The sequence below is a fragment of the Panthera leo genome, chromosome D4 (genome assembly GCF_018350215.1).
Source record: "Panthera leo isolate Ple1 chromosome D4, P.leo_Ple1_pat1.1, whole genome shotgun sequence".
Classification (NCBI taxonomy): domain Eukaryota; kingdom Metazoa; phylum Chordata; class Mammalia; order Carnivora; family Felidae; genus Panthera; species Panthera leo.
In genome coordinates, this window is record NC_056691.1 from 54,702,670 (window position 1) to 54,716,777 (window position 14,108).

At 41.1% G+C, this 14,108-nt stretch overlaps 1 protein-coding gene across 1 annotated transcript in view; it reads left to right on the forward strand.

The window, feature by feature from the left end:
- The window catches only part of ACO1 (aconitase 1), a 65,333-nt gene that overhangs the window by 15,103 nt on the left and 36,122 nt on the right, over nt 1–14,108 (forward strand). Inside the window, exons 2-4 of the mRNA XM_042913447.1 lie at nt 9,662–9,780; nt 10,833–11,001; nt 12,045–12,182. Coding sequence (XP_042769381.1) covers nt 9,684–9,780; nt 10,833–11,001; nt 12,045–12,182 — 404 coding nt within the window. The 5' untranslated portion in view covers nt 9,662–9,683. The remainder of the gene's footprint in view (nt 1–9,661; nt 9,781–10,832; nt 11,002–12,044; nt 12,183–14,108) is intronic.

Here is a 14,108-nt window from a genome sequence, read left to right on the forward strand (position 1 = left end):
TCCAGATGTAGTTACATCAAAGAAAGCAAAGAGCTAATCTTTCTAGTTCTCTACTTTGTGAAAAAATCCACTTGACAAGCCATGGTGGTTTGCTGGCCTGGGTGGTTCTGACCTCAGTCTTATTTATGCTTACATAGACATCCTTGGAATCTCGCTTTTGACAAAAAGTTGTTTATAAGTAGCATGATATTTAGATACACAACAGTCAGTTTGGGAGTGGGACCAATTAATTTCTCTTTAAACAGAAAATAAATGAAGCATTGCTAATCCTTATAGTGAACTGAAATGAACTCTAGAGATGCAGTGACTTGACTTTGACTTCAGAGTTGGGACCCGTGAAAATTCAGAATGGGTGTATTTAGGAAAATGTGAGGAGGGGAGAGATGGGAAAACCACATGAAATACAGAAGAAACCTCTTTCTGTTGTCTGGATGGATTTTAAAAGCCCACCCCTGTGTGCCTTTAGATATCCTAAATAATGTGGAGCGTGTGTTGTCTGTACTTTATCCATCACTCTCCACTAATCTCTTGGAAACTCTTTGAAACTATACAAGCTCTCCTGGAAACTGATAGGCACACTCCCCACCCTCCAGAACTAAACAAAACCTCTGTCCTCCCCACCTCATTACTGGCAGGGGTCCCGCTGCTCAGGCTCACTCCTCTCCCCTGCTGGTTGATTGTGGGGCCCATTCATACTGCCCCTCTTTCCCTATCCTAAAACAACCTAAAAAGATTCAACTCTGATAACAGAAGCAGCTAAATCTTGGATTTCTATACTCCAGAGTCTGGAAAGTGACTTGAAGAGGTGAATCTTACTGGATCTGATCACTGGCATTTAGCTAAAGTCAGTCGACCTCTTCGCGCATTTCTGCAAATCTGGCTGTGCCGAATGAGCATCACGGTGTGGTGTTCTGCAGGGTGTATGGTCCGAGATGTTCCTCTGGCAAGAGTGATGGGTCAGCAGTGTGCTGCCTGTGCTCTGTGTTCAGTGTTCCAAAACCCACTTGCAAGATTGCTGCCTGGGCTTTGGAAGTTCAGTCTGGGAAACAGAGAGCAAAGCTCACTGAACCAAATGGGGGTTTGCCCATGATTTAAGCTAATGGGGCCTCTTACCTTGCTATAACCAGCTAGGTTCAGGATGCACCTCGGCATGGGGTCAGACTGTACATCAGACCTTAGAGCTGCCCAAAGATTTTAGGGGTCCCAGAGCCAAGTCTCATCCACACTAAGAGCTCAGTGAAGTCCTCCTCCAAGGAGAACATTTGGTCACCAAAGGCCATCTGGGTATCACTCAGTTTGGTCTGTGTCTGGCAGACTGACACTTTACAAAAGAAGAAATTCAGATGTCAAAGAGACAGATGAAAAAGTGTCCACCTTCACTGGCAATTAAAGATACGCCCAAGATTAGCTTTTTAATCTTTCCATTTGGCAAAGAATTATGTTGCCTAGTTGAGGCACCTCCATTCACTGCCTCAGAGAAGGGTCATAAATTGGCACGGCCTTTCCCAGGCCACGTGGTGATGTTTAACACAATGGAGACATGCAAATCCTTTCACTCAGCTGTCCTACTTCTAGGGACCAGAAGCTAGGAATTTATATTAAGGAAATGGATTGAGGACCTACTCAAAGAAGTGTGTACAAAGGTTGCAGCATTGTTTGCCTGTTAATACCTGGAAACTAAGTATTTTACTAATGGGAGATTTAAGTAAATTGTTGTATATCTAAATGATAGATTTTTATGGTGTAATTAAAAATGATATAAAATATCACCTGATAGCCCGATAAAGATATATTGCTGAGTGAGAAAAGGCAATTTGCAAAACACTGTGAGGTCTAATCCATTTTTTAAAGAAATCTAAATACATTTATTTATTTTTTTTCCAATATTTTTTAATGTTTATTTTGAGAGAGAGACAGAGTGCGAGTGGGGGAGGGGCAGAGAGAGGGATACACAGAATCTGAAGGAGGTTCCAGGCTCTGAGCTGTCAGCACAGAGCCCATCGTGGGGCTCGAACTCACAAACCATGAGATGGTGACCTGAGGCAAAGTCGGACGCTCAACTGACTGAGCCACCCAGGCGCCCCAAAATCCAAATACCTTTAAAAGTCATGTTAGATGAAACTCCAAACCATGGTATTACAGGTGACTTTTATTTTCTTCTTTTTGTTTACCTGCACTTTGTAATATTTCTGCAATGATCATCTTTTACTTAGTGTAATATTTTTGAAGTTCTCACCAGCCTAGAAGATATGGTTCTGCAGCAAGTTTGGTCTCCTGCTGGGATTGCAGGACAGTAGGGTGATGGGGAGAAGGGGGGCTGGAGGAGGGCTGAGGAGGGTGGTGAGAAGGAAGGGGTCCAGCTTGGATTCATACTTGTGACCTGTATGACATATGCACCTGATCTGTCTGATGTTAAATGTGAACCATTTACAAATTCTTGAGTGAACCGTTTCACTGCATCATTGGACAACAAGGACGTAGTTTGGAGGAGCAGAGTGGGTTTATCTAAAGAGTAATAGTCACAAATTTACTTTTAAATAAATCCTCATCAGACATTATTAAAGAAAGAACCGTATGTTGTGGTTTCAGGAACTTTATGAAGTGTTCTAGCTTCCTTTCAAAAGATAGTTTCTACTTAAACATTTATCTACTTAAGGATAATCAATGTTGACTTTATTTTAGATCTTTTTCTATTCATTTCTATATATGATGGTATGTGTGTGTGTGAATGAATATATACTAATAGTCTTGAAGTTTTTAAATTAGATTCTCGTATATATGTAATTCAACTTTTTCTATTTCATTTCTATTAATGTGAGTCTTTGCTCACATTTCTTATGTTGAATCTGAGTAAGGAATTGTATGTTTGATATTTATATCAATAAAATTTATTTGCCCTTACTTGTCTGCCTCTCTTAGAAAAAAAAAAACTAGTTACCCAGGGTAGTATGAAAAACTTAACTCTAAGTTGTTTTCCCAAAGTTCAGCTGCCAGTCAGTTCTCTGGTATTTTGCACCACATGGACGGCTCAGTCAGTGATTAGAGAACTAACTCACAAAAGTGCCAGAAGACTGTGATATGCCTAAGTGGTACTTTTTTAAACTTTACTTTTGGAGGATTTTGAGCATACTTTTTATCCCTGCCAGAAATTTGCATTTCATTGGAGAGAAAATCAGCTGTATCTTCTTCCTTGGTCTACCACTCATAAATCTAGTGATCCCACTTTGCTTCTGGGGACCTCTGTCTCCTGGTCAGGAAAATGCTATGGCATCTCTAAGTTCTCTCCAGAAGGCTCAACATTCTCTGATTCTGTCTCATCACCTGCATAGCATCTAGGGCCAGGTGTCCCAAGGGCATGGTGGGGGATGGGTTAATGCCACGCCACATATGCACAAAAAGGTGGTGCCTCTCTGAGTCCCCTGCAGGTGTCCAAAATTGAGACCAAAGGTGGGTTGGCAGCAAGACTGTGGTTGGGGAGGAACCCCAGCTCTGAACTGCCTGCACCTATTTTGCCAAGAGCATGGTTCATTTGTTAAATTAGATCTGTCTGCCTATGCCTAATGTTTAGTGTTTTTAGTAATTTGCTTTAAAAATCTGGTGTTCAGTACTCTTTCCCCAACCTCTCCTGTCCCGGCACAAGATGTACCTGAGGGGATCATGACAATGTACAAGTCACCCAGCTGGTATTTCAGGATGGGTTAGCTTTGAAACACACTGTTTCTCAACTGAATAATTCTCTTCATTTTAAGAGTGTGAGCTAAGTGTAGAGAAGGGTTTCAAGTACAGTGCAAGTGTCTGTCTTTAAATTCCTTTTGTATAAGAACTGTTCATGCGTCCTACTTGATTCACACGCCGGGGCCAATGTTCAGCGGTCCTACAGTCCTGAACACAAGGTTCATGAAGCACAAGTTCTGAATGAGCTCTAACATCACTGCTTAAAAGATATCATTTCCCTTTCTTAACTTTCTTTTTCTTCTTTTTAATTTGTTTTCTCTTTTCCTCTATGCAATACTATCTTACTCTGTGGAGCAGAAAAGGTAGCACCCATGCTTATTTCCATGACAGTAACCCTCACCCTTCCAAAAAGAAAAAAACTAGGATAACACTCCACCCACTCCCCAAAAAAATCCACAACAACTCTCTCTGTTCACTCCTCCCTTTTATTAGTATTGAATGGGAATTAGGTGAAACAGAAAAAAGGCAGGAACAAAACAGAGGGAAGGGAGGATGGCAGATATGAAAAGAAGGGAGTTGAAATGGTGGGGGTCTGTGCTTCCTGTGCATGTGGGAAGTAGGCAGCGCTCCCTGGCCAGCTGATGGGGTTTCTAGATGAAACCCAGACCTCGGGGAGTCTGCAGGATTTGCAGTAATACTTGAGGTTTGAGGATGGGATACGAGTCTGGCCAGGGGAAGGCAGACCTAGGAGGCATTTATGATGCCTAGATTCTACTTTGGATCTGGACTGTTCCCAAGCCAAAGGTCTTTCCCTTCTACCCTCCTTGGAACACAGTTGTTTTTGGCTTTCTCTTGGGACTGCTAAAGCATTGGGAGCTCCTATAAAGTGATTTTAAGACAGGAGTAATAGCATGAGTGAAACCTGGAAGGGATTTCCAGAGCCCTCCAGCTTTTTGAAAGGACAGTTTCCCAGAAGCAAAACCAGTTTTGGGTTGCTGCTATTGCTTGTCACTGACCTGTGACTTAGTAAAAGTGGCAAGGGGCATGTGACAATGCCCAGCTCAGACTAACGTGCTGGGTGACCCCGGAAAGAAGGAAAAGCAACTCCAGTATTCCAAACTGAGTCTCAGCAGGAGGGTTTCTCAGGCCCATGAATCTCTCCTGTTTTGTTTTTTTGGGTTTTTTTGTTTGTTTGTTTGTTTGTTTGTTTGTTTTAGCTTTGGGGTTGGTCTGTGACCTCTACACAGCACCACCTTCAGAACCGAAGTTGCTGCTCCTGGGGTGGAGGAAGTCGCTTGAGGGTGGGGTGGGAAGAGCCAGGATTTCAAACCTGGCTCTGCCTCTAACTAGGTGTATGTCCTTAGGCAAATTGTTGTATCTCTCTGAGCTGCAGTTTCCTCGGCTGTAAAATGGAAATAATGATATGCTTTAGCTTACAGAGGTGTTGCCAAAATTAGAGAAGATGGTGTAAAGCATTGGGTATATTTAGGTACCGGTACCTGTGTACTTATGTGTTGGTACTTAGTAACTGGTGACCGATTTCTTTCTCTTTTAGCTTCTGCAAGTAGAATTTGGTTCATTGATTAGTGAAATTAGACAATTGTCTAGTTGGTTTTTGCATGCGTACAAGTTAGGGAGTGACAGAGAAAGAGGGAGACAGAGGACCCAAAGCTGGTCCTGTGCTGACAGCAGAGAGCCCGACACGGGGCTTAAACTCACTTGATCATGACCTGAGCTGAAGTCAGACGCTTAATCGACTGAGCCACCCAGGCACCCTGACAATTTTCTAGTTTTTAAGGAAAAGGGGAGGCAGACGGTAGAGCACTTTTTACACAAGCCATTTTCCCTAAGAGCTCTGTCGGTCACCATATCTGTCCTGAAATACTGGTAGGCTTCATAGGGTGGTGGGAACAGCAGAAATTGTATAAGGTTTTCAGAGTTCTGCCAGAGTTACGGGGCATTCGTAAGCTATAGGGAAGTAAATTGACACATTTCATCCTCTGCGTCATGGCAAACGGGTACAACTTACAGTTGGTTTAATCGTAGACTTTTGGCCAATTTGAGGCACCTGTCCCCATTAGGGTTTGACACAGAGATAGGGAAGAGTCAAAGACTCCAGGCTTTTTAAAGATGTGAATGACTCACCCTGCCCTATTCTGCAAGGGCCTCCCACCACTTCCTCTGGCTGGAGAGATTCTCAAATGTCCCACAGCCTCTGTGGAGAGGTTCTTTCTGACCCATTTCCCAGGCAGGCCAAACAGCAGTTTCACTGTTGCAGTTGCTACTGTGTGGGGTAAAAAAGTTACATCTAGGGGCAATGGAATCGGTAACAAGTCAAAGGGAGAATAGGATTATTATTGCCTTTTTCAATTTACGTCCTCAAAATTCCAATCAGTGGAATTATTAGTCTTGTTTTCTGAGCCCACCAATTTGTAAACTTCTACCGACAAGCCAGCGTATTTCTTACTAAACAGTATATTTATAGGTTTTTTTTTTTCCTCCTGACTGGCTCCTCATTTAGTGGGGATGAACAATGAGTATCTTACATCTGTGTAGCACTTTAAGAAATGTGCTCTGTCCTCCGGGACACATGGGTGGCCCAGTTGATTAAGCATCCAACTTTGCCCCAGGTCGTGATCTCATGGTTCATTGGGCTCTGTGCTGACAGTGCAGAGGCTACTAGGGATTCTCTCTCTCTTGCCTGCCCCTCCCCCATTCATGCTTTCTCTGTCTCAAAATAAATAAAGATAAAGAAATGTACTCTGTCTTCAAAGCCACAGTGTTCCTTCCCAAAGCAGTCCTAAGATCCTCCAGCCTTCCACACGTAGGGTTCAGTTGTATTTCTTCTGCCCCATGATTCAGTGATTCTCTCCGTGGCTGTTTTCTCTAGCTTTTGCCTCTTCTTTCCATCCACCACTTTTCCACGTCAGCTGCCGCCATCCAGTTGCCCACGCAGGTTACTTCTCACCTCCTTTCTCTCTGTAGTTGCCTACCTGAGTTTTCTCTCTCGATTACCCTGCCATTCTCCAGTCTGAGACATCTGCCGGGGGGGGCTGGGACACATGTCACGGGCTGGCAGTCCAGTGGTCACATAGAGCCCACAGGCGTGTTCGGTTTAGCCGTCATGCTACAGACTCACACGGTATTTTAGAAACATTTAGTTACCAACATTTCTAAATCAAGAGAGTTCACGTAGAAATCCCGACTGCCAGACTTGCTTGAAAAATTGGATGATCTGTCAACAGTGGGCTGGGCATTCCTGCATCAGCTCTAGGCTGGAGCCAAATGGCCACTGCCCCCCTTAGACGGCACATTCCACCCAGGCCTGCTCCCTCCTCCCACCTCCCCCATCAATTCTGATTCAGTAGCTTAGGGGTGAGACTCAGGAATCTATCTGTATTTTTAACCAGAACTATCCCTGGGTAGTTCTAACTCAGATGGTCTAGGGGCATATGCTTTTATAAACACCGTTTCCCTTGCTGGCCTTTCTTTAGTTTTGGTTCCAGAATTCCCAGAGAAGGAAGTGGATTGGCCCAGATTAGGGCAGATAGCTTTCCCTCTCCCTGACAAAATGGCAGCCCCTGCAAAACCACGTGGAACTCGGGGAAAGAAGTCATTGCCGGCACAGAGATGCTGGCAGACAACCTCACTCTGTCCTCTGCATTCTCTAGTGCTCCTGACAGGTGTCTGGCTTGTCCTGTGGCCTCCAGCACTGCTAACTCCAGGAAGGCAGGGGCTGCTTCTCAGTCCACTGCCTCTCCCCAGAATTCCCTAGCCCTGGACTTTAGACAGAGGATATACACAAATATCTATTTCTTTTAAACTTTCGGTTAGTTTTCAAAAAGTTATATGGGTAAAAATACAACATGGGGACATGGGTAAAAACACAAACAAAATGAAAGGATGTGTAGTGGAAACTGAGTCTTACTCCTAATCTTGACTTCGAGGCCCCTGCCCTTCTTAAAGGAGCCAGTCGCTTTGGTGTTTTCATGAAGCTATGGGCCTGTCTAGGGAGAAAAGAACCTCTTGTAACTTTTTATCCCCCCAAACCGTCATTTCCTGTTACAGACACACCACATTTTATTGTGCTTTGCAGATACTGCATTTTTTGTAGATGGAAGGTTTGTAGCAACCCTGCTTTGAGCAAGTCTGTTGGTATCATTTTCCCAGCAGCATTTCTTCACTTACTGTCTCTGTGTCACATTTTGACAATTTTCACAATATAGCAAACTTACTCGTTATCATTAGATTTGGTATAGTTGTCTACAATCAGTGATTATGACTCCCTAAAAGCTCAGATGATGGTTAGCATTTTTTAGCAATAAAGTATTTTTTACTTAAAAAATTTTTTTAATGTTTATTTTTGAGAGAGAGAGAGAGAGAGAGAGAGAGACAGAGTACGAGAGGGAGACACAGAATCTGAAACAGGCTCCAGACTCTGAGCTGTCAGCACAGAGCTCGACGTGGGGCTTGAACTCATAAACCGCAAGATCATGACTTGAGCTAAATTTGGATGCTTAACTGACTGAGCCACCCTCCTGCCCCAGCAATAAAGTGTTTTTTAATTAAAGTATATACATTGTTTTTAAATAGATTAATGTATAGTGTAAACATAACTTTTATATGCATTGGGAAACCAAAACATTCTTTTGACCCACATTATTGCAATACTTGTCTTATTGTGGTGGTATGAACTGAACCCATATGTCCAGAGTTTGCACATATTGTTTTTTCATTTTACAGTAATATGTTGATCATTCCATATTAGTCATCCTCAAATATGTTGAATATTTAAGTATTCATAAAACCCCTGAATTAATTGGGGAAATGTTAGTATTCTTGTGTTTTGTTTTTGTTTTTTTAAGATTTTAGTTTTAAGTGATCTCTACATGCCTCAGAAATGTTACTATTCTTTTTAATTTTTAATGTTTTTATGTATTTTTGAGAGAGAGAGAAAGAGAGAGAGCATGAGCAGGGGGAAGGGCAGAGAGAGAGAGAGAGAGAGAAAGCCAGGGAGGAACAGAGAGAGGGAGGCAGAGGATCCAAAGCAGGCTCTGCTCCAACAGCAGAGACTCCAAACCGGGGCTCGAACTCATAAACCATGACATCATGATCTGAGCCGAGGTCAGACGCTGAACCGACTGAGCCACCCAGGCGCCCCGGAACATTACTATTCTTATCTCAAAATTGGGAAATGGATTGGTTGAAGGATTTTTGCCCCAGGGGTAGGACTAGAAAGCAAGTTTTCTTATTCCTTCTCTACTTGCTATTCCTACTGTGTTTTTCTCTGAGTCGTACATTTATGTTATTTGAAATTGCTATTTATCTGTGTGGTGGAGGCCAGGAACAATTACTTCCCTGGTTCACTGCTTATAATCCTGCCTGGAGCTGGGGTAGAGGGTCTCCTCCACACTCACTTGGGAAGTAAGTTTAGGCCTTTACACCCCACTGCAGTAACAGAGATTCCTTGATGTGAACACTTTGTTGCCACCTTGTGCAAAGTGAATCAGGAAGACTTCAAACTACCATGTTTCTTTCAAATGGCTGCAGAGACTGTTACAACAGGAAATAGTGCTTTCAAGCCCCCACTTCCGAAGTTCAAGTTTTATACAAGTCCATGTCATCTGCTATGACCTTTTACCTCCTGTCAGGCAAGACATGAGTCCAGCTCAAAGGGCCGGTTTGTATCTTCAGGATTTATCATAAGACACAGTATATCTTATTAGTGGAAGAATGTTGGAAAGTTGTAGACATAAGACAAAAGTGTGGGATTTTATGGTCTCTCAAGAGGTGAATGCTAGCTTTCACGATACCTTCACAGAAGCCCATTTTATTTGCTAAGAATATAATTCTTGTAGTCGTTTATGTCCTGCCTTCCTCCTGTGAAAAGATGAGTGATGTCTTGAAGTGATATCTACCGTGATTGTCAAAATAAATGAGGTCCAGTTTTGACAGTTAGAAATTAAATGTTCCCTTTTCTTTTCAGGGACACGTGGCCTTCAGGAATCATGAGCAACCCATTTGCACACCTTGTTGAGCCTTTAGATCCTGCACAACCAGGAAAGAAATTCTTCAATTTGAATAAACTGAAGGATTCAAGATATGGTAGGTGCATGGCTCTATGATGTTAATTGTTCTGACAGCAGTTTGAGTCTCGTTTGCATAGTAATTAAGCTATGTAATTAATTAGCCTTTAGGAGATTTGAAGGAGGGAGTAGCAGAAATGGCTGAATGGTCTTGAATTAAGCACACAAACTCACACACCTTTTCTTACGTTGCTCATTTTTATGTTAGTAATGATTATATACATGTGACATTTATATAACACTTTATAGTATATAGAGGGTTTATACATATATATTACATCATTTGGTCTGCATAACAACCCCTTGAGGTCATGTTTATAAAATGTTAGAAGTCCTGAGGAAGCTGAGACCCAGAGAGGGTCAATGACATGATCAAGAAACAACAATGTGGGTAAGAGCAGAGGACAAAAACATGTCTTTTTTATCCCAAATCCTCTGCTTTTCTACCTTTGCACTCTTGTCTTTTCCAAATAATATTGGTGAATAGTTTTCATAGATCAGGAATGAACATTTCTTTTATAAATAAACAGTTTTTCTTCTGAACTGTTGTTGTATCCTTGAACCCACTACCAGTAGCCATTCTGCATGGCATGTGGGCTTATATTTCCTTTGAAAGGTGTATGTGACCAAACTTTGGTCTTAATTACATTAGTTGTAAAGAAGTTATTTTCTCATTTCTTGAACACTAGTGTTCATAAGAAATATTACTGTGTGTGTGTGTGTGTGTGTGTGTGTGTGTGTGTGTGTTACTTGCCAGCACATAATATGGTAAATATCTAGGCTAACTTCTTTCATGATGACTTAACAGAAACTATTAATGGAATCCAAGGTAAGGCAATCATTTATTGTGAAAGAATTAACTTTTTCTATTACTGAATGTCTCTTCAACCCATTCAGTATTCTTACATATCGAACTGTTGAAATCAATTTAAATTTACCCTCTTTCCCTGTTGGAAAAATAGTCTGATGCTTCATATCAGGTTTATATGGGGACTGGCTTTAAAATAGCTCTTATAATAATGTGTCTCATGACTTGTGTTTATTTTGTTATACTTTTTTCTTTTTTTCTAGAACGCTTACCATTTTCTATCAGAGTTCTCCTGGAGGCAGCCATTCGGAACTGTGATCAATTTTTGGTGAAGAAAAATGACATTGAAAATATCCTAAATTGGAATGTCATGCAGCATAAGAACATAGAAGTGCCGTTTAAGCCTGCCCGTGTCATCCTGCAAGACTTTACGTGAGCCTAATGTCACTTCACTTCCCTGTTCACTGCCTCCCTTGCCAGCCTTTAAGGAAAGCTTGAATCACACACACACACGCACACATGCTATGACTGTATAATTTATCACCCATTATCCAGACACTTTTGAAAACGAAAGAGGTCTGTTATCCTGGACAGCTAGAGATTGTCTCCGACAAGTGGGATGTGTAGTCACTCCACTTCTTCCAGTGGCAAAGGTCATTGTTTTTGGAGATCCTAACCTTAAGTATACTAACAAAAAGTGGAAGAAATAGCATGGAGTAGGGCTATCTTGGAATCTTCTCTCCCTCACATCCTGTCACCCAGATAGCCAGGTTTGAAACAGCTGTCCTTAGAATATCAATATGCTGTGTCCTGAGGGGAGACTTGTAGTTCACACGGCCTGACCTGTTGCCCTTAAACCTCAGTTCACATCCTGCTATTCCTGGGAGTCTTTATTCCCCATCATGGCCTGTTTTCTGAGATCTTGCCTTTCCATTTTTAAGTGATGTTATTTTATTCCTTATAGAGACGAAATTTTACTTTACCAAAGGACAGTCTAGAGGACAAATTTTATACTCAAAATAATAAAAAGGAAGGATTCACAGCATTCTTCTCTGAATCACATCCATTTCTTTAAATTTGGTTGGAGGTTGGAGGTTGGAGGTGAAATCCGTGTATCTTCTATAGGCCTTTGTCACCCACCCCCCCACGTGAATGGGAATCAGCCATGGCAGTAACAGCCCCAGTGTTAAGTGCACATTTTACCACAGTCTCTATTGTGTTGTTTACCACAGACCGTATGTGTTGTTAACTTTAATGCAAAATTGCATGTAGAGATACCACTCAGTCATGGCACTTACTACCAATTTCTGCTCAAGGAAGTGTGTTTAGAAACTTCCACTTTTCTAAGGCATCTATTGTTAGCCCCACTGATGAGTTTGTCTCGTGGCCAGTATTGTCACTGGAGGCAAAAGGTGAAAAATCTAAGTATACTTGTTTAACAGTTTTGTTTTCTGTTTAATTCTCTCTTTTCTTAGGGGTGTGCCAGCTGTGGTTGACTTTGCGGCAATGCGCGATGCTGTGAAAAAGTTAGGAGGAGATCCAGAGAAAATAAACCCTGTTTGTCCTGCTGATCTTGTAATTGATCACTCCATCCAGGTTGATTTCAACAGAAGGTGAGAGATTAGGATGAATACTTGGGTTTTCTGTTTTGTGCAGAATCTTGGAGATCAAGTCTTCTTTGTGTGTGTAAGTAAACAAAAGAAGAAAATCTTTAAAATATGTATTCAGAAAAACTCAAACTTAATACAGATTTTCCAGTGAAGATTTTGGGGTGGGGGGTGGGGGGTTACTATGTGTGGGTTTTTTTCTATTCACTTCTTTTGGGGCCCAGGCTGAAGGAGAAAGCACCTGGTGATCACAGAGGCTCAAGAGGGCAAGTGGGAACCCACAATATCTCTTGAGGCTTAGATTAGGGCTGGCAGATTAGAATGCTGTCTATTTGCAATAATATTAATCAAAGCAAGACACACAGTCAAGCCCTAACTCCGTAGTGGGAAGTACACTCCATCTGTTGTAAAAGTAAGTGCAAGATTATACAGCCAGGGTTTGGATACAAGCAGGGCAACCAGGTACTGCTAAAAGCCTGATATCTTAACCTAGAAGAATAACTAAATATAGTTATCATCAACTATGAGTGCAGAAGAAAGAACTATACCACATTCAATGCTGGGAAAATTAGTTACTTGATAGAGCAGGTCCTATGAATTAAAGCACTAATATTTTTTAAATTAAATCATCAAAAACTTTAAAAGAAATATAAGTATGTATATGTCTTGATGAGAAAGATCTTTCTAAATTTAAAAGCAGTAAATGAAGCAAACAAGGAACTATAGATTTAATGGCTTCAAAGTTAACGGTAAATATCTTTAAAATATTTGCAACAAATACAACAAAGGGCTAATATCTTTAATATATAAACCTTGTGTATAATCCATTAAAAAATCGTAAAACCCAGCAGATAAATGGGTAAAGGAAAGTGGATGTTTCATAATAAAAGGAAAAACAAATGGTAAACACGACATAAATCCTTTTCAACTTTACAAGTAATAAAAAAGTAGATTAAATCCTTGAGATATCATTTTCTCCTATCAGTAAAGATTAGAAAATAAACGTTAATTATAAAGGTGTCATGAGGGAGACACTTTTATGTGCTGCTGATCACACTGAATTAGAAATGATGAAGGCAGCGTGTATTAAGATTATTAGAAATCACCATACCTTTCATCCTGGAATTTCCACTTCTGAGCATATCCTTCACAGATACCTGAAATTCAGAAATAGCTTAATGACTACATAGTGTTCATTAAAGCATGATTTTTAATAGTGAAAACCTAGAAGCATCCTAAACGTCCAACAAAGGAGAATGATTAAATTAAGGTATGTCCTTGAAGTAAATTATTAGGTAACATTTGCTGTTACAATTATAAAGCGTTTAATAACACTTGGAACATGCTCGTGTCTTAGCTCAATGAGCCAAATATAAATTGCTTGTATAGCGTGATTTCAGCTAGATGAAGAACTATACAGAGATTAAAAGATTGGAAAAAGAGATGCCAAACTGCTAGATGATTTATCTCTGGGATTGTAACTGTTCTTCATTTTCACAATAAGAAGCTATTGGTTTGGTTTATTTATTATTTTTATTTTTAGAGGCAGAGCGTGAGCAGGGGAGGGGCAGAGAGAGAGACAGAGGATCCAAAGCAGGTTCCATGGTGACAGCACAGAGCCCGACGTGGGGTTCAAACCCACAAACCACGAGATCACGACCTGAGCTCAAGTTGGACACTTAACTAACTGAGCCACCAGGAGCCCCGGAAGCTATTGTTTTTAAATTAAAAAGTCACTTAAGATAGGAAACAAACCACTCAAAGAGAGAGACAGAAAACTTTATTTGCTTCCTTGGGGACTTAAGTGGGTTCCATACAGCCTCAAGGGAACTGTAGTAGCTGGTCATTCTCAAGTTAATGTCAATATCCAAGCCAGATAAATTCAGGATAAAAAGACATCGGCTTTGTCCCCTGAATTGATGGTTCTTGGAA